This window comes from Hipposideros armiger, unplaced genomic scaffold, assembly GCF_001890085.2.
Source record: "Hipposideros armiger isolate ML-2016 unplaced genomic scaffold, ASM189008v1 scaffold_1027, whole genome shotgun sequence".
NCBI classification, from domain to species: domain Eukaryota; kingdom Metazoa; phylum Chordata; class Mammalia; order Chiroptera; family Hipposideridae; genus Hipposideros; species Hipposideros armiger.
In genome coordinates, this window is record NW_017732377.1 from 123,583 (window position 1) to 145,437 (window position 21,855).

The window sequence follows — 21,855 nt, forward strand, 5'->3', positions numbered from 1 at the left end:
ATTTTCATTTTCAATTTTACTTCAGAGCCACGTACCCAAAGAGCCACATGTGGCTCACAAGCCGCAGTTTGCTGACCCCTGGCGGCTCTTATGTCTCAAAAGTTTGTCAACCCCTGCCTTAGGAGAATGGGGGAAGAGGGAAAGAGAAAGGAGGTACACCAAACAAGGGTGCAATATCTAAGGTGCGATATTGTGGAGCAATAACTTTCCACAGAGAATCACTTTGGCTCAGTCCTACAGGGGAACTCTAGAGGTAAGTTGGGGGGTTATGCTTCAGAGTTGTCTCAATCAGGGGCAAAGGGCTGGAGTATTTATCGGCTGTGGGTAAAGTATGATCAGGCATTTCCAGCTTTCCTGTGCATGTGGCAAATCAAGTTCTGATAGCCTGAGGCAACCCTCCAACAAAAAGACGTGGGTATTGGCTGTTGGGGTTGAAAGTGTGCTGAGCATGTGCATAACAATAGTGTAAGGATCCAAGGGGATACGGCTGCGCACAGACAGCTTCTGCCACAGCTATAAAAAAAAAGGCAACATGCATCCGGAGGATAAGAATAGATAGGCAGGGGTAAGGGTCGGGTGATTTTGTGTCAGCCATTTAATATAAATAACACGAAGAACAAAGTTTGTATCAAAACTTTATTCATTAAACAAAAAATGCACCATTGGAATAACATTTCTATAAAAAATGAATATGAGACTGTTCTACAGTGATTACAAAACCCCTTTTTCCTCGTGTAGTAGTATACAAGATCGTGTAGAAACAGTCATTGCTTTAAACTATAAGCAAGTTTCCTTTCTCATAGAACAAGATTTACACTTAAATATTGCAATCACTAGTCTAATTTGGTTAACAATGCTAGAGTCTGACAATTTTAAGAAATTCTTTGTAGGCTCAAAATACCTTTTATTGAAAAAAGGTGTTTTGTAGCAACAAAAATTTTCTTTCTCCACTAAGGCTAGTTAAAGCTGTAGTATACCCATTTCTAACGAATAAACCTACCACTAGCACACTAACAATTTGCTTGAATTGCAAAGCCCTTTGAGAGAATGAGTAGCATTGATCCATGAAATGCTATCAGAATATTTCAGGTTTGGTGTGGTCTCGTTTGAATGACCCTGGAAAGGGAGAAGGCGGTGATGTTGGAGCTTCAGTGGAGGCTTTGCCTGGCTGCTCTCCTCATGCTCAGCAGTGGACAATTCCTTTCCAAACTGGTCCCTCTGAGCTATGGAACACTGCAGCTTTAACAGCCGTATCTAGATTCCCAACCAGATCTCCCTTTTTATCATAAATTATCCAAAAAGAAGCCACTCTAAATAATAAATTAAATATTACTTATAAAAAGTACACCCCATCCCTACCCACCCAGCCCCCAAACAAGCTGACAACTCGCAAAGTTCAGAATTGTCAGGTTTTCCCTACAATAATAAAAAACAGCACTTTTCCTCCCCCCCCAACATTCCTTTCTTGCATCTGAAAATACACTTTCAGCACACAGTGAGATCCCTTGGCCCATGTGTCTGTGTTTTGGACATCTCATAGGGTTTTGCTGTTGCTCTCCAACCAATCAAAAATCACAGGATGACAATGCACAAAGGCTCTCTACTGAGAGCAGAAGAAATCCTTCGGGGAGTGCAACTCAAAGTCCGCGAAGTGAAAGTTATCCAAGAGCGGAAATGGAGAGCCCGGAAGTAACATTCATTTGTTGATATGGGCGTGGTATTTGGTCTCCCATATAACCTCACTGACCAGGAAATAGGCAGGCATTTCTTTTCAGAATCAGTACCTTTTGGAAGCAGGTATTTTGATAGCAAGTTACATTGAGGCCTAGGAGTGCATAGTTTTCAATGGAATGCAATATCATACAAAACACCTATCTGTGATTTTACAAAGTATCCAATTTAATTAAAACATTGGAATTGCTTTAAAAGCTTTTCTGTGCAGGCTATTAATTTGTGAATGTTACTAGACAAATATAAAGTATGAGTAAAATATTGCAGTGATTTAAAAAAGAGAGGGATTGTAAATTTGAGTGTATGACTGCTTCCGCAGGGCTAGAGTGTTGTGTGTGGTTATGAACAGGCTAGGATACTAACCTCTGGTCCGAATCCCAGATGGTCTACAGTTGCATGAAGTAAACTAGTTGGAAGAAAAGCAACCTTGTCCCACATCTATTTTAAAGTTCAGAGGATTTTGTTTTCTACAAAAACTCCTAAAACCGGGAAATTTTTCTATTTGTCTCTCGCTCATGGACTAGAAATGGACGTTCTAAAACCACAAGAAGTCTGAGTCTGGGATACAATTTTATTGAAAGTGGTTTAAGGTGATCTCTTTAGAAGTACACTTTTTTATTTTTTGTAGGAATTACAGCCCAGCTGCCATGTGTGAGACACTATATTAAATTTGGAGATCTGAAGATATCTTTTCAAAACAAAGCTAACAGACAGGAGAAGCCAAAGGCTGGATAAAAATGAGGAACCATCTTCAGGCACAGTCTATAAAGGCTTCCAGAAAGACCTGCACTTATGGATTCTTCATTGGAAAAGCCAGTGAGTGCCAAACTTTACAGTTTCCAAATATTATCTGAAATGACACACTAATGCTGGTTAGCTCACCTTTTGCAGTTCCTACCAAGGCAGAGAGGTGGACATAGATGTCATTTTCAACAACCCTTATTTTAAAGAGAATAATGTCATGTTCAACCCCTGACAGGAAGCCTGAATAAATTTACCTCTTATATCCTTGGCCTGATAGGTTTCTTGCTTTCATTTTTTTTTTCAGATCGTTCAATTGAGTGTGCCTTTTATAATACCCAAATGTAGAGTTTCATTTTTTTATATATTCTAGAAGCTTCTGTGTTCTACAGAATGGCAGCTATGACTGGTTTATTGAATGTGAATCGCTAGGAAATATTTAACTTTTGGCTAGAGTATCATCCAAATACACTTTATGTACTCTGAGCTATCCGCATTCTTGTGAGTTTAACAAATGCAGAAATTTCTAGAGGGAAGAAAGTAGCTTTCTTATCAGTATGAAATACAAAAGAAAAATACCAATTTTTTTCAAGGGGCAGCTCTTGCCTGACAGTTCAGCACAGTGCAGGGGGTGGGGGCTGAGCATGCCCTGCCAAGTTTCATTTTCTTCTTTTGCAGGGAGAAATGAGGCCTGGTGGCAGCACTGCTGGTTGGCTGTCAAGCATCACCCTATGGAAGTCAGAGAGATTTATGAGCTTCCAGAGCCCAGTGTGTCATGAGCTAGACTCAGAGGAGGAGCAAAATTGAGGCTATCTTGCTGTATTCATAGATTTCTTCTTGTCAAGAGATCAGGAGACTGGGAAATTAAAAAGTTACCTGCAAAGTTGGTAAGGCAGTTGTACACATATGCAAACTATTTGAGAGAATAGGGAACAGAGTGGTACAGAAGTTGTGGTAAAGTCACTGCATATTAAAACCATTGGGTAAACCACTCAAGTGTCTCTTGAGAGAATTTAAATGGATTCTTCTATACATTCACTGCATGGAGCTAAGACTTGTTAGCACTGCCAATTACTAAAATAGACCATTGTATCTGTCTAAGTTTCAAGAGCATACAGCAGAAATAAACCTCCCACTGAAAAAACAATGTATATTTTCAAATATTTCTAAAAATGTTTTCTAAGGTTATTGACTTTGACTAGAAGACTCTAGGATTTTGTGAAAATGCTAGTTCTCTTGATTGTCCAGGCTCTACAGAATCTACAGACTGAAGATATGACTCAACTTCTGAGGTCTGAGATTTGCAGCCTATTCCAAGATGAGCACTCAGGATGACCTTCCTTGGATGTCAAATACACTCAGAATGTTTCTTGTTTGTGAGTATTAGAAAAGGGAAACCATTCTAGGGCCTTGGGAAGGTAAGACTAGCCTAATGAACATTTTCTTTTCTGAAGTAAAGAATTCTTTCTTCAAAACTCAGTATTATGTTAAGAAATGCCTCATTCCAGGTCAGTAGAGGGTTATCTACCCAAGCACCCAGATGTTGAACAAGGGTAATCTGCCCCATAGAATAACATCACATAGCTCTTCAGGAGAACTTCAAGAAAAATCTTGGTAAATTGAACAAGCACTCTTGTTTGAAGGAACAATTTCACAAATGGACCAGACTTTCTAATGAACAACTTGAACAAGCTCTCTCTTTGACACCAGATTTCCTTCCCGACATAAAACTGTAAAAAAATAATCTGAATTATTACTTCTGTTACAGTGCCATTTTGCTCAAAATATTTCATTCAGGGATTCATATATAATTACTCACCTAATAAAAGGAGCTATTAGGTTGTAAAGATCCTATCCCTTCCATGCTCTTTTAAAATTATGACCTACTCAAGCTTGAAATCAAAGGCAGAGCTGAAAGGAATAATTCAGCTGAAACTCTCTTCCTGGGTTTTCAAGTCACCTAACTGATAAATAAGCAAACTAGCTCTCTTTTGGCGATTCAGCTGCATAAATAGGATTAACTTCAAATGCAGCTGAAAATTGAAAAACTAAAAGGGTGCACTCAAAATGTTCTTAATTTCACCTAATTCCAAGCTGTAGATAAACATGGCAATAAAAGTTTAAAATTCTAGCTCACAATGAAGGTACAGCTTTGAAAAGCAGCCATTGGAGTTATGATGCATCAGTAGTGTCAAGTGGCTTCTTCCCTCAGTTCCTCTGTGTCTCTGGGCAGGTGTAGGGAGAGTTATGGGGGGGTGGGGGGAGCAGTAGGTCCTTTTAACAACAGGGCCTGGTGGTTGCCACTTACCAATACTGCTCACTCTAAGTCAGTGAGGGCCCTGCTGGTGGAAGTGATATTACTCAAGAGAAGGTACTGTTTGAAACTGCCTTCCACTTTCCTTGCCTTCCTTGGGGCCTGTTCTCAGGAAGTCTGCCATTTCTGCAGAGGGTTACAGGGACATCAGGAAGCCATGCGATTGTGGAGGTGGCCACCTCACCCGAGGCCAGCTGCCAAGGAGAACTCGGGGAGGTATGGGGTGGAGCGGGGAGCTCTTCAAGCCAGACTCTTGAGGAAGATGGCCTTGGTCAAGCTTTGAAATGTCATCACAGTGTGGTATGGCACAAAAGCCACCCAAATTGAAAATTACAAGCTTAAGCACATAATTACCATGTGTCTGAAGAGAGTGTATATTGTATCCTCTTTTGGGAAATGGATGGCTACTGGCAGGGTGCCACGAGTTGCAGGGTTTTATGTTTCTGTTCTCCAGACATACATGTGAAGAGAGTGGATTTACAAACACTTAACTTGCTAAACTGGGTGAATTTTACAGCCACTTGCTAATATCCATCGCTTGCTAAGTTGAATGACTGAGTTACAAAACATAAGTGTTTGCTGCCTTTTGTTTGTTTACTTATTTACTTTTTGTGCTGTCAGGAAAACATCCACTCCTTTGGTGCTATGTCGTGAAAGAATTCCCATGGGTGCTTTGTACTTAAAAGTTGAAAAGAAAACAGTGAGCTCGCACTGAGTTGCCATAGCGTGGTACAGGCTTAAATAATGCACTTGCATTTTATAAGACTAGACCTACACATAAGAAAATGACAGGCATCAATGAAGGAAAACATATGCATTCATTATGACAGAGTGATCACTGCAGTGGTCAAGACCCAGGGCTACGCTAGCAGCTTCAGCCTTGACATTGCAGTGGAGGTGTATCTTTGTTTTTGTTTTGGGACCTCATAGTCATCATTCTTAAATTCCTGATGCCTATGAAAGAAGGGATGCCGATTCCTTCTGAACTGCTTCAGGACCTTCCGGGACTGAGCGGTCCTGAGGGTTGGCCTGGACACTGGTGAGAGTACTTGGACACAGGTGTGCTGTTTATGGGTAATTGGTATGCTGCAAAGTTCCTGGAAAATTCACCTCATTGATTCAGCAATACATGTTAAAAGGCCGAGCCTGTGATGGCATTAAGTTGCTTCATTAGCCCTTCCAAACTTGCCATTTGTTCACTCAAATCGTCCTGTTCATACACCTACAGAGAGAACGAGAGCAAAGCATTAGTACAGGTGAATGCTGACATGTTCCTTTTAGAAAGATGGCCCCATCTAGCTGGTTGACTCTGCATTCTCAAGCAGGACACAGTGGCCTATAGCCAGGGGCTGGGCTCAGAAAATAATCACTGAATGAAGATGCTGGTAATCAAAGAGGTGGCGATGAATGATTGCATACTGTTTCACCAACTTCATCCCTGCAATGAGGAAAAAGCTTTAGTAAAAAAAAAAAAAAAATCTTGTTTCAAATCAAGTTCCCCCAATCACTAGCTGTGTGATCTTTGACAAGTTAGTGCACCTCTCTGATATACAGTTCTTAGCTATAAAATGATGCTTTATTTCATTGGCTATTCTGAGCATCCTGTGGCATGTTTAGTCCCTATCAGTGTCCAGCACATGGTACCTATTCAATGTGTTAGCTCCTTTTCCTTTCCACAGGTCACTCATGAGCATGAGAACAAATTTTACAGCACCAGGTGTCTTTTCTCTGTAACACAATCTAGGCACACTTTTATGAGGGAACTTGATGGGTTTTGCCTAGACCGATGAAAAGTCTGAGGATTAAGACTTAAGCTTATGTGTAGCAACCAAAGTCTCACCCCAAACTAGGGTTGGCTCTATGCATAGCTGTAAAGGTAACCTTATGGCAAAATTTGATTGGTGGATGAAATGGAGAGGCTGAGCTGCAGTAATGTTTTATTTATTTATTTATTTATTTATTTATTTATTTATTTATTTATTTATTTATTTATTTATTTATTTTTAGCTGAGCCCTCCTGCCACCTGTTGGCAGCTCAGCGGCAGCTCAGCTTGGGTCAGGACTTGAACCGCTGTTGCTCAGAGCTTGCACTCTTGAGCAACTGAGCCACTCAGCGGCCTCTGCAGTAATCTTATTGAATATAACCTCCATAGCACTCACTATGAGCCACTAGATCCATGTCATAAGTAACATTGGGTTATTAGCTATCGCAGAGGCCCTCGTCCCTAGCCTCAGAGAATTCTAATTCACTAGGTCAATGAAGGCTTAGAATCTCAATCTCGCTCTCTCTCTCTGCTTCCCAGGTAATGTTGATGGTCAACTAGTGGGAGAAACAAGGCTATGGTGTTGACTTGAATCCTAGCTCTTTTATAGACTTGGCTTTTTTGAGTCTGTCTCCCTATTTGTCATGGGAATAGTAAGTACGCCTCATTGGGCGCCTGGGAAGATTCGACAAGTCAGTGCTGGTGAGCGGTAACTGCTCAATAAATGTTAATTTCTTTTTTTCCTTTCTCAACATAGCCTTTGTTTTAACTAACACAGACCTGCCATACTTGATTATTCTAGGTTAGCTCATTCATTTGATTAAGTTATTGAACCAAGTTGAGGCCTGAGTCCTGATTTCTAGCTCTGCATAGGCCAGGAAGCATTGCTCAGTACCATGGTTGGAATGTATACCAAATCCTGCCACATAAATACCTTGATCTCATGAGACCACTGGGGCAGATTTTATGGGGGGATACACACAAAGCCATTCCAGTCACTAACGAAACAACTCAAATGCATGGTATCAAATAGGTGGACATGTACTATGTAATCTTCAGACCTTAATGGCAATTGAAAAGTAGGTAGACAATTTGGCTCAAAAGACTGATCTATATAAGACAAGGGAGGTTGATGTGAGGCAATTAGTTTGTAACTTCTTACCCAAGTGCTGCCTTAGTTGTCTGGGTTGTTTTTCTTGAATTATCTACATCTCATTGCCCAATATAGCAACTGTTAGCCACATGTAGCTATTGGCTTTTTGAAATGTGGATAGTCTGAATTGAGATGTCATACACACACACACACACACACACACACACACACACACACACACACACACACATGGTGCCCGAAAAATGTATACACATTTTAAGAAAGGAAAAAATTGTATTAATATATACTGATTACAAAAGATGAATACAAGTCACGTTTGACTTCTGCAGTTACAAGAGGTGCTCAAAGTGGTTCCCATCAGTGTCCAGACACTTCTGATGACGCTGAACCACTGCTTGAGCAACGCTGACCCAAGTGTTAACATCTCTTAAAATGTGTACATATTTTTTGACACCCCCAGTACATATATAATATACACACCATATTCTGAACACTTTAGTACAAAAAATGTAAAATATCTTATTGACAATTTTTCTGTTTATTGCATGTTAAAATGATTGGAAATATTGGGTTAAATAAAAGATATCATTAAAATTAATCTCACCTATTCATTTTTACATCATTTAGTGTGATTCCTAGAAAATTTAAAATTACACACATAGTTCACATTCTATTTCTATAGAATAGTGCTGATATAGATTATTTTCCCCATTTTTGTATTTCCTTTAATGTATAATCTTACTGCTCTTCATATTATAATTTTCAGGTGTCATATCTTAGAATCAACCTTAAATGTAAAAATGGGCCACCTGACATGATTCCTTATAAGATGAGATATATAAATTTAGGAGTTTGATCAGATTTGAGACACGGCCAACAACCTGGAGACTAAACAAATATTGCAGTAAACAGCTATATCCTGACAGAGTAGTGTACTAGATTCTTATAAATTTTAATCTTTTTAAGTATACAAAAGTATGTTGATTATATAACATACTCTGTCAAACATTCACAGACATACATGTACTCAGATTCCTTGGTTTCCAAGTAGTTAAAATATTTCATTGCTTGTGGTACTAAAAACAATAAAATTGAGAAAAATTATTGTTTATTAAAATGAGGCAATTCTAATCTGTTTTTCCCCTTCCAGCCTTCTTATTTTTCAAGGTTTCTGATATGTTAGTTCCCTAGTTTTCTTCTAAATGTTTTCTCTTGAATTATATTGAGAAACATGCTAAAGTTTTCTAAATTGCTGCCTTTAGGCAACATCTTTAAAATTTCTTCCACAGTACATTTTTGGAAGAAATATTTGTTCTCTCAAAATTTTGATTTATTTTGTCTTCATTTTCTTCCTGAGTTTTCTAATTTTATCAATTTTTAGCATCTTCCCTTAGTAAACTTTTTCTCTCATTAAATAAACTTTCCCCTTTTATTTTCTAAATATGTCAGTTCTTCGTCTTTTTTTCTTAAATTCCCTCATTTTTCATTTTGTATTTTCTTCTCAATTCCATGTCTGTGCTATTTATGATTTTAAAAGTGACATGTAACTTCAGGAAACTCCTCAGAGTATAGCTTTTTGTTGATGCTTTTTACTTTAAAGAATAGTTATATAGTTATATTTCTAGGTATGCCAAGGTATTTCATCCCACAGAAAGGAAACACACACACCTACACATAGTAAGTCCTCACCTAATGTCATCAATAGGTTCTGCAACTTAATACACACACACACACACACACACACACAACATGTATCTGTAAGTAACACATTCTATAGCTATCTGCTTATGTATTTCTAAGATTGCCTTGATGTACCAATAATTTTTAAGTTTAACTAAATCCCTCATATAATTTTTTCTCTGAAGTTTTTTCTCTCTCTATTCAAGTGTAGGAAAACAGAGCAAAACAAACAACACTAAGAGCAATGATGGCTTGCGGTTAATGGAGAGTGCTGGTTGGTGTAGACTGAACTGCACAGCACTAGTCATCGCTTCATTGGCATAGTGTGAATTTCAAAGAGGGCCTTACATTGGCTGGATCCTCCGCTGCTTTGTGACTCTCCTCAGACACTTCAGGGGCTGTTGGCACAGACACAGGAAGCAAAGGAGATCTTGCCTTTCCAGCCAACCCAAGAGAGGCTGTTTTAACATGGGTCTTAGGAAGAGTTGGCCCTGAAATAGAAAACACAGAATAATGAAAGTAACGTATGAAACAGTCTGGGGATCAATCACTGAAGCGTGTGAGCCAAATCCAGTGGGTTGGCATTGATTTTAGGTTATTGTTCATTCTGTAGTTTGGAGATGAATTCTGACACAATGAATAGGCTCATTTTATTTCTACTAAATGGAAGACAAATTCTGATTAGGCCTCTCCAGATGAAGCTCCACCAGTCATATGTAATTTCAAGTGGGTTTCAAATCATGCTGCGAAAGGTTATCTAGGAGCTCATGGCCGACCTGACAGAAAGTCATTACGAATTCTCTTATGGAAAAAAAAAACCCACAAAAAAGACATTATTCTGTCCTGATCAGTATAATTTCTCTCAATAGAATACATTCTAATATGCATGCAAATCATGTGAGGAACCGCTGGGTTTCTACTAGATGACATTTCTGTCTGCTATAAACAATGGCTACCTTTTCTTTGTGAGTCTGAAATTTGCCTTATAAATCCTGCTTAGCTTGTAGCAGTAATATAACTTTGTCCCTTTAGCCTACAATAAAAATTTTATAAAGGCTTATCGAATGTACCTGAGGACTTTAGTCATTGTTAGCATTGTAACCAAGACCTCAGCATAGAAGGTATTAAATTAAACCATAGACAGAAGTTTGCCTCAGTTTTCTTCTATTATCAGTGATGATATTGAAGTTCTAATAATCCCAATGGCATACTGTAGATTTTGGGGGAAAAAAGTTGTTTTTACCATACTTTGGAAAACATCATTCTAGTTAATAAAACTCAAAAATTATTCTACAGTCAGAGAACTAAGGGGCATTTGCTTATGGGAAAGAAATAATACAAACAACCTAGTAGGCCAGCAATTTACTAATACGCTAGGCAAAATAAATCATAAATCCTAACAAAGGCACCTTTTCTCATACCATGGCCTAGCATGTAATTCATACTTCTATCCTTTCACTCTTTTCTTAACCTACAAGGATCAAAAGTCCACAGTTGGAATGATTTATTACTACAAGTTGTTCTGTACACCCTCAAAGTCCCATACAGACAGTACAATTTGAGTTAACATTAGTAATTTAATGAGATGAATAGGTTGTCGGGCTACAACACAATAGCCATGGAAATTTGGTATTGACTGCTATGTTACAAGTCATTTTGGATTTGGCATATGTGCTCAGTTTTCACCACCAATTTTCTCTGGTTAAACAATAGGCAAACCTTTATTTTTCCAAAGACTATAATGCCAGCTGGTCTTCATTGGATATGAACAAAACATTTGTATATTAAGCTACCTCTACCCTTTTATTTTTGGCTTCTGACGATAAACACAGTGTTCCTGGAGCCAACTTAGTTGTAAACCCAAATACAAAGTCAGGCACTAAAAAACCTTGGCAGAACCATGCTATACAATGGTCCTCCAGATGCTCTCACATGTGTAATTTACATTAATATTGTAGATGATTAGTTAAGTGAAAGCACAAAACTTAAAGAGGAATTTTCATAGAGCACTGCGGAAGCCTGAGAATGTACCTACTGAGTTCCTACTTTGAGGTGCATTTTCTGCATTATGTTTATCTTCCCTTCTAGAATGTTCACAATGTTCTCCTTAAACCTGAGGTTAGCTTAATTGCCACAGAAAGCTGCTCCTCCTAGCACATGCCATGAGCCATCTCTTCCTTCCCCATGTTTGATAAAGCCGTTGCATATAAACAACACATTTTGTATATTTTTTACTTTTATATATATTTTTTGCTATGACTTTGACTTAGGTTTCCTTGATGATGAAATCTACTTATTTTATTTATTTTTAATTTGTTTAATAAACTAAACTATTTCTGAAAACAATTTAATTTAACCCTTAACCAACAGCATGCAATGTTTGTCTACCGTATGCTGCAAATCAAGTCACTTTAACATAGATCTCTACAAAGAAAGAGAGAGAAGAAAATGTAAATGGCATGGGCATAATTTATTATGTACAAAATTCTAACCGGCCTGTGCTTGTTTTATGTTAGGAAACATATAAGAATAAAGATTCTTTTAGAATTCATCAGACTGTTCTATATAATTCCCTAATATTTATTTGACTACTTTTTTTTTGCAGTTGTGCATGTAGAGAAATTACAGTTCTAGCTATAAAAATATATTCTGATAATATATTTTCTGCCCAGGATCCTAAACACTAGGGTAGATTCAGAGTGTATTATACAGTGTCTGAAACACTCATATTATTACAATAAGATGCAGGTTTGCTTAATGAGCACCGAAACTCAAACCCATCGGAACAAAGATCATTATAATAATTGATTGTCTCTAGTGTCCAGGCAACAGTTATACATTTAGAACCTACTGAGTGTTGAACAATATGCAAGCCACTGTGCATTTACAAAAGGAATTGAAGACATTGTCTTGGCTGAAATACTACACAAAGTGTTTAAACCTCAAGTGACTGCTTTTTCTCAAGTAATATTCACAGATTCAAAGAAAGTTAGAATGTTGGAATCTCTAGGGCTCTTGGAGTTCATCTGGCGACTTTCCCTTTATTTTGTTGACGGGAACACAGGTCCCTGGAGATCAAGAGATCAAGGTAGAATTAATTTTAATATAATTCCAGGACAGGAGAAGAATTTGAATCATCTCTTAGAGTTCATTATTAGCAAGGTTTTTCTAGTGTGCTGTATGGCCTTAAATATTTTTCTTTCCTTTCCCTGAAGAGTTATAGAAAAGACTACGAGGGAAATTTCCCAGGAGAGATTTATCGACAGCCAATAAGACAACTTTGGTCCAAAATTTCCCTTTAGTAAAGGGGAATTGATGTTGAAAACCAAGATTCTCATGCAAACCTCCTGTGTTGGAAAGCTGACACCCTGGGTCAGCCCTTTGGTGTGCACTAACCCCACACGTATACTGTGTTAGTATTTGGGTAGATTCAGCATTTTCTACTCTGAACCTCAGACGTTTAAAGCTTGGACACTGGTAAAGCCTGGGCCCATACAAGCTCACCAAGCTGTGCTTTTGCCTTCACTGAGGTACTCATAGTTCAACATGTGTTACTGCCTCCTGTCCTGATTTTCAAGTCTACATCCCTATTGATCTATGAGACACACCTTTAATCCTTTACCTCATGCCCAAGACCTTACCAAAGGCTAAATTCTGAACACATTTTTTACACCATTGAAACCAAACAAACATCTTTATACAAAATAACCAGTCTCATGGCATGGACTATCTTCAAGTGAAAAAGCAGTGTAATCACCCGGAATTTGGATTAGTGATGGCTGGGAGCTTGGTCCAATCTGAAGAGAGCACTGGCAACAATTGTGCTGCCTCCCCACTGCTGATGAATTGCTACTGTTGGGAGACCATTTAACCTGAGCCCATTCCTCCTTATTGAACCTTCCTGGATTTCAGTGGCACATGGGGCTTTGCTATACTTCCTCCATCACTATCTGGCCTTTTCTACACGGCCTGCAGAAGGGAGTTTAAAACCCATTTTGTTCTTGGCGTCCTGCCCCCCCCCCTTCTTCATATACTTCTTCTCCATGATGGGCTGATTTAAGTCATGGTAGCCTTTGCCGAGTCCAGTCGTGTTTTGACACACTGGAATAGAGCCATGATCCTACTCTTCCAAAGAACAAATGGAAACAGTAGCCATTAGAAAAACAACATTTTCTTTAAGGTAGTAAACTCCTGTTATTCAATGTCAAGAAGGGATCGAATTTTTGACAGCTTATCCTATTTTTGTAGATCTAGAGAGCAGCATACAGAAAAGACTTCATGTTGACTGCTTTGCTTTGGAGAATGACATGTTGATAATTGGCCTAAACATGAATAATTTCAATAAAACATCTACTAATTATATCAGAGCAATATATCAAAGCAAAAGAAAAGGACAGACAAAAATTAGAATCTTTTCCATGGCCCCCAGCTATTAATTTAGTATAACCTTAGCTTGGCAGTCAAGATCCTGTGTGATCACTCCCAAATATGAAGACTGACTTTCAGAATATGATCAAGAAAACCCATGTCATGTTCAGAGAACAAGGAAAGCAAATGAGAGATGAGGGGTCCCTAACCCTGAAGACCAAGCTGATCTTCAGGACAAAATGTTTATGATTTCCTGTATTATTTACTTCTCCCCCCCGCACCCTCACTAGTAAAATGTGTGTGATCTACACAGTGGATTCCAAGGACAGAATGAATGCTCAAGTAAATATCCAAATATTGAGGCAGAGTCCTAGCCTGGGACTTAGGGGCCCCAGTCTTATTTAGTTTTATGATAGCCCAATTTCTTTGGGTCTTGATTTCTTTACATCTAGAAAGGTTAAACAATTTATTCTTTAAGCTATTAGCTATAAAAAGTATACAAGGAAGGGGAATATAGCTATTTATCTATACTGAACTTTACATTTGGATTTCTTTGCTCTCCTTAAGATTCAGGAAGCGGGCCGGCCAAGTGGCACATTGGTTAAGACTTGGCTTGGGAGCGTGAGCTCTGAGCAACAGGGCCTCCGGTGCGGATTCCACATGGGCCAGTGATGCTGCACCCTCTACAGCTAAGATGGTGAACAACAGCTTGCCTGGAGCTGGGCTGTTGTGAGTCACCGGTGACCGTGTAGGCTGCAGCCCCTGCTGCAGTGGGCTACCATAAGCTACCATAAGTGGCTGTCAGCCAGTGTGAGCTGCCAAGTGTCACAATGAGCGGTTGTCCAATGGCCGGCAACTGATCTTCCTCACCCGGGAAGAGCTCAATGATAATACCAACATGGACCAGTGAAGCGACATCCTCCACAACTAGACTGAAGAACAAAAAGACAGCAACTTGTCTGTTCCCCTTCCCTAATTCCCCAACACTGTTCCCCACTCCCAATTCCCCAATAAAAATCTAAAAAAAAACAAAAAAACCCCCAAAAATGGGTCTTGAAAGAGGTCCTGAGGGATATATTGAAAAAAAAGATCCAGGGAACATTGGTTAATCATTGGTAAAAATGAATCCAGAGAAATTTCAAGCAATGGAATCCTTAACTCATATGCTAACAATAGTTGGATTTTAAACTGGTGTTTTCTATAATAAAAAAGAAAAGTTCTATCATTTTTCTCTTAAAATTATAGTGAAAAACCCTAACCACAACTATGGTTGTTTTTATTTCAAACAAACGACAGTTCAAGTGGAAATAAGCAGTATTAAATTACTATGAGTTTAAATGCTCCACGATTAATTGAAAGATTTAAATTTACAAATGCCCACTCTGAAATCACTATAGATTCCCCCTATGCAGGGTGCATGTTGAAGTGTTTCAGGTGACCCTTGGGTGAAACACATTATGCTGGTATGCTAAATAAATGGGTTTACAGGGATATACAACTAATTAAGTGAGCACTGCTTTGGTTTTAATGTTACTCTCCTCAGCAGGACCCACTAAATGGGGAAAATACAAATGATGCTGGAGATGGCCGGCAGTGTGCATCAGCGTAGATGAGCAGCCTCAGCAGGAATTTACTGTTTTTAGCTCTGTTTTCACAGTACAGTTATTAAACACTTCATTCGCTCATTAGTACATAATCTATGACTGCCAGGTGCAGACTCCTGCTAGCATCACCCTGCAGAGGGTTCTCCCTGGAAAAATGGCTCTTGGTGAGAACTGTTAGATGCTGCAGCAGGCATGGAGTGAATGGACTCACCTGAGTCCACCCTGAGGCCAGGCTGCAGCATGATTTCGATTTCAATATGCATTTTCACATCCTTGTCTACTTTTTCCTATTTCCATCTCACTTTCCATTCCTTCACCCTTATGGAAAAGTTGAAATGGGTAGCTTTGAAGAGGACTGGGTTCTCCTCTTCTCTTCATCTCTGACAAATAAAACAACCTCTCTGGGTCCAGTTTCCACGTGAACTATAACATTATTTTAACATGTTTTTATTATGAAATAATGACTCTGTGCTCAGGTTGTCTATAAGAATTTAGAAGTGTCATATAGCATTCACTTCTCACATGCAAAAAGCTTTTGAGGTCCTGGAAGAAATAAGACATATATATACTTCCAAAGGGCCATGAGTCTCTGGGTTCCTTGATTTCCATTTGGTTATTAGCACCTTTTTCCTATTATTTCCACAAATTGGAACCCAGACAGAAAAGGGTTAAAACTTAGGCATTCTCTCCCTCTCCCACAGGCACATGAAATTCCTTTGCCTACATTGTCTTGTATGTTTTTTAAAATAGGCCTTTAAAACATATCTTAGTGCTCATGTCTTGGAGATAGGAAAGTCCAAGTTCAAAGAAGATAAGGGACTTGCTCAAAGTCACTCAGCTGGTAAGTGGGATTTGACTACTATTATTATTAAAGTATTTGTTCATTCTTAGATAGAAACAAATAGAATCTACAATGCAGGCATTTACAGAAAGCATAGTGGAGAAGACATTGTTATTGCTGGAAAGGGAAGGAGAGAGTGGGAGAGAAGGCGAGAAGGCAACAGTGACTGTGGGATGGTGGTAGTGGGTGATGGAAGAGAAGTAGAAGACAGAATAAACAACATATCTCTGCTCACTTTTCTAGCTTGGTCACTTTTCTAGCTTGATCCCAGCTAGACTAGTTCCCATCTAAGTAGTGAACAAATGCAACTATACATGTCAACACATCACAAAAGTGAAAACTGCTGATATCCTGGAAAAGAATCATAAATACAACACATGGTTTTAGAGTTTGCCTTTGTTTGAATAATACAAAGGGAGAAAATGGTCTTCAAATAGCTTTCCTCTTTTGGAACCCCTTCTTCCTTTTGAGATACTTCAGCCCCACACACTGTCCTCATAACCTTTTTTGCACACTTACCTCATGAGATGCCATGAGCCCTACATACCCCTGACCCCCATGATAGAAAATGATCCAATAACCTATGACAAACCATTAGTAGCTTATCATATTTCCCTTCTTGGGTTTGTTTACATTTTGTAAGATAAATGATAGAAAGGGCCACAAAAGAATGTTTTTCTATAAATGAGTCTTCTATCACCATTGCACCTGGTTAGGGGAGATGTTTCTGTTTCCTAGGGCACCTCTCAAATCTGATGCTGAGATTTTTCTACCTCGTTTTTTTTTTCACTAGGCTACAAGTCATCCAGCTTGCTGTCTTGGGCAATTAAATAATAATCCAATAAGTAATTTAATTCCTCCCCTGAGGTAATACCAAGATCTAGTAGCTCCGATTATAAAGACATGCTCTTTCTTAATTCTACCTATTTGTGGTTTGTTGTACCTTCATACCTTTGCAAATTGGAATCCAAGTCCTGAATGTACTGGGCACATCAGAAGCTACCCAACAGTAATGAAAGAAAATTGCAAAGTTTCCAAACTACTGGAGGGGAGGAAGTCATCAACTATGTTGGAGACATGAGTTAAATATTGTCCCAGATGGCTTTGAATCAACAAAAATCCTGTATACAAGAGAGGTGTTTATTTTGCATTTTATAATGGCTAAAGGAGAACATTGCAGAAGGATTTAAATGGAGCTAGAATTGCTACATAGTCATTTGAAGTTTATGTTGGAAAATAATGACTAAGCAAAGGATGTAGAAAAAACTCTCCAGGACAAAAGCATTGTCTGACGTGTCTTTTTGTCCTTAGGACCTATGTCAATGCCTAATTCACATGTTGTGGAATTTGTCCCTACAAACAAGACTGAGGCAGACAAAAGCAACATCAAGCAGATGAGCCTGCAGAGATTTTGCACTCCTTATTCTGCCTGTTCCTGTTTCTTGATTTAGAAGCCTCAGAATAAGAAAAGTTTCAGGAAAATCATCAATGATCATGAGAAATAACAGGACAGTTCTATACCCTCCTTTCCCCCTGATGCTTCTCTGTGGTTTCTAGACCACATATTAACAAAACACCCAAACAAACCAAAACCAAAACTACAAACTCAAAACTCAACACCTGTATTGCTTTTTGGCAGGCTCACATAATTCAAGGTAAAAATATGATTCCACGTTAATACCATTATTCACTTTAAGAGCTCTGCTTTGACTTCCTGTGTACCTTTGCATATAATGTCAGAGTAAAGGGGCTTCTCAGTTAATTTCATGGACATCCCAGGTTTTTGAGATAGTTTGTTATAAAAGACATTTGTGTCTTCCCAAATCTATTCTTATTTTTTTGAAACTCTTTCTACCCTATTTGCAACAAGAAGCAACAGGTTTGAATACTTTATTTATAGTTACTGCAATTCAGATGTTTTGTGCTCATAGGAGGAAAATTGTCAATTCTGTTCTCTATGAAAAATAGGCTTAAGAAATCTCTCCTTTATTATATCATTGTTGATGATACCCTAGTGATCAAACTTCAGAGAAATCACCCTCTCAACTCTTAAAGAAACAAATGACACTGCAAAAATTTTCCATATTATTTCACAAAAATATTAGGAAAATGCAGAAACAGTGCAGAAATCCAGACATTAGTCTTGCACAACTTTTGTAATTATGTGCTCTGTGTAGAATGTCATCATAACTCAAATTCAGCCACAATAGTATGCAATAGACTACATTTCTGGTAATATTTTATATGCTATTTAAATACAATAATTTCCACTTAAAAAAAAGCAATTTGTTTGGTAAATATTGGGAATATTTCCCTTCATAAAGACAATCTGATTACCAGAGAGGATTCTGTTTTCATAGTAAAGCCTTTATTACTCAGAACCAGATTTCTTCATATTGTGAAATAATTTATTTTTTATCTGGTTTTATCTTTAAAAGAAGTAATCAAACTACACACACACACACACACACACACACACACACACACACACACACATGAGGGAGGAAGGGAGGGAGGGAGGGAGGGAGAGAGAGAATGACTATAACCAGAAATATAATTTCCAGACTACATTCTGAGGTCTGAGGTGAGTACACTACCAATCTAACTCAGTATCTCCCAACTTTTCCAGGTATATCTCTCAGACTGGCCAAAGCACAACATGAACAATATTTTGAAGTCAGAAAAACATTTTCAAAGCTCAAAGAGACTTAGTCAATGAGGTATGATCACTTATTTAAAACACGTTTTCAACTATAAGAGTTAAAGACCTCCGTCCCTTCCAACCACAAAGAACACGGGTGCCATTGAGGAAAACAACTTAAGTGCACATTTCCATTTATTTATACCACTGACCAACTTCTTTCCTGTATTTTGCTGCCACATGTCTAGGGGTGGTCTATACTTGCACACGGCCTATTTATTTTTTTACCGCAGCTCTCTCAACCACCTAGCTTTTGCCCTCACCAATCTATACAAATGTCAGCTATAAGTGTCATAAGTACTCTCATAATTTTTCAGCCTAATGAGTGTCTGCCCTGTAAACCTCTCTATGGGATTTGTTAGTCATTATCTTTCCTCACTTCTAAGGTTCATAGCAATATCCCTAAAATCAGAATGCTCCTGACAAGTGATTTGATACAATTATTATAGATTTTATTTTCCCCCTTCATGTTATACTTCCAAGTCAATGGTATATTCCAAAGGTAAAGGCATCTTTATATACTCGCTGAAGTACTAGAGGCAAAGTGAACTGATGTCCACAATTTCCTATGAAATGCATCAAACATTAAGGTAGATGGATAGAAGAATAAATACATGGCAAAGAAAATATGAAAAATGTTAATTATGGAATCTAGGTCATAGGTATATAGGAGTTCACCATACAATTTTCCTGAGCATTTGATATTTTTATAATAAAACATTAGAAGAAAAAAATCTATGGCAACTTTGAATCAAGAAACTATTATATTTAAAACTGACTTTTCCTTGAAATAGTCCCTCTTCTTAGCTTCTGAAAAACTATACTACCTTCGTTCTACTACCTCTAGTACCAGTTCTTTACTCCCTCATAAAATTTCAGTTTTCAAATTTCTCTTTTGTCCTTCAAACTCTTTCCCTGGGAGTTATCATCTAATTCTATTGACTATATGCCAAAACTCTTAAATCCCTGAGAATGATTACCCAGTTTACTGATCAGTTGTGACTTCGCTCTTGAATTCGTAATGCTTTACCACATCCACTAGATAGTTCCACTCGGATGTCCCACTGCCCCTTCATGCCAAACATACTTCACTCTGTCTCCCATGCTCCCATTTATTTCGAGGAATAACCTCTCAGCTCTCTCCCCTCTTTCCATGTTTATTACCATGCTCCCGAGGACACAGGATTAAAACAACAGGCACCTTGGACCTCATCTTCTCCCTCATTCTTCATATCCAATCATTCACTCAGTCGCCTGTTTCTCCTTTTGGAAGATAACGCTTGCAGCTGTCTCTTCCACCTATTCTCATTGCCAACCATCTGCATCACACACTTTCTATCTCAATCTTGGTTTACCATTTGATCCTCCCAAAACACTGCTGTTTTCATTTACCGAACTCTGCCCTTCTCCAGCTTATCTCATAATTGCTCTACTAATCATCCTTTTTCGCAAGACTGCTTTACCTACAGACTCTGAAAACATCATGTACTTTCTCATCTCTGGGTCTTTACTTACTCTTTCTTCCTGGTACACTTTTGTGATTCTCCAGCCATCGGGAAGGAGAATAAATACTATAGTCATGCAGAATTCAACTGATATCCCGTCCCTGCCCTTTAATAACTGTCACCTTGGTGATATTATTCAATTCTTCTATACTATGGGTTCATCCCCTATAAGTGGACATGGCCTACTTTATAGAGATAGTGTAGAATTTAAGGAAAAGGCATTGCAAAATGACATTCTCAGTCTTTATTTTATAGCTAAGATAGAACTGGCAACTGATAAACATTTATGTATTATAAAATGATTTCTATTTTACCCTGAGCTGTCCAGAAATGCAATTTCCTGAGAATAGTCCACTCCCCAAAGATACTAGTTAACTGAGATTTTCTTCTTCTCATATGGGAAATTATTTATGAGAAAATATGTTTCTATGCAATGTTTCATAAACTCTTCAATATTCAACATATTCTCTAGCATGAAGGTTCTGAATATTTCATATCTACAAAATTATTGGAAGCTCGTTCTGAAAAATAGGCTGTAGGCTATCTTGTACTAGGGTTAGAAATAAGCCCATATTATCTTTGGATTTTTGACAACTATATATTCTAGTCTTCCAATGAGAAAACTATCCCTAGTTGGATGTGTTGAGCCAATTCAAGTCTGAAAATGTAATCAATACATATTTGGAAAGGAAACCAAAAAAGTGTGACAAAATAAAAACCAATGGAAATGTAAATAATACATAGAGAATACAGAAATAAACAAAATCTATTGTTTTTTCTTTTCCTCCTGTGAATGCATAGCTAGAGTATTTTTTCATGGTTATAAATTCCGTAGAAGAGATCAGAATACTTCTGGGAAAATAATTGCAATGTAGATATGTACATGTTAATAAAAACGCCAAAATATAGGTTGAGTGTTTAATATTTGTGACATTACTATTTACAAATCGTTGCTCCTTTGTGTGTATGTATTATAATACAGTTGTGCAGAAAAGTAGGCTTTAGTTTCAGGAAGACCTAGGTTCAAATCTTTGCCCTGTCCTTTCAATATCATGTGACATTGAATAAATTATTTTATCTTCTCTGATGCCAAGGTTCCTCCTCATAAGTAAATTGGAAGAAATAACACTTTTCTTTTAGTGTTTTTGTGAAGATTAACTGAGATAGTGAACTTATGGCTAAGTGTTTGCTAATAGTGATTATCTGTAATAAAGTTTGCAAATATCATTGTCATAATTAGAGTCAGTTCATTTTTCCTTGAGTGACTATTGGGGCCCAGCACATACTAGACTTCATTGATTTATTAAATTGAAAATCGATGTGTTTCATGATATTAAGTGTTAGTTTGGGACGATAAGTCATGTAAGTGTGAAATGCAAAACTAGAATCATACTACATACACAACAGAAAGATAAAATCTGAGCTATGACCCAGGGAAAGAACTAGAGAAGGTACTGATTATACGGCATCTGGGAGACAAGTGCAATGGAGTT

At 38.0% G+C, this 21,855-nt stretch overlaps 1 protein-coding gene across 1 annotated transcript in view; it reads right to left on the minus strand.

The window, feature by feature from the left end:
• Positions 1 to 663: 663 nt before the first annotated feature.
• Positions 664 to 21,855, minus strand: part of DCC (DCC netrin 1 receptor) — a gene marked incomplete at its 5' end in the record, with an annotated part of 282,466 nt that continues 261,274 nt past the window's right edge. The window contains 2 exons of the mRNA XM_019631644.1: positions 664 to 6,008; positions 9,692 to 9,834. Of these exons, the coding sequence (XP_019487189.1) occupies positions 5,919 to 6,008; positions 9,692 to 9,834 (233 nt within the window). The remainder of the gene's footprint in view (positions 6,009 to 9,691; positions 9,835 to 21,855) is intronic.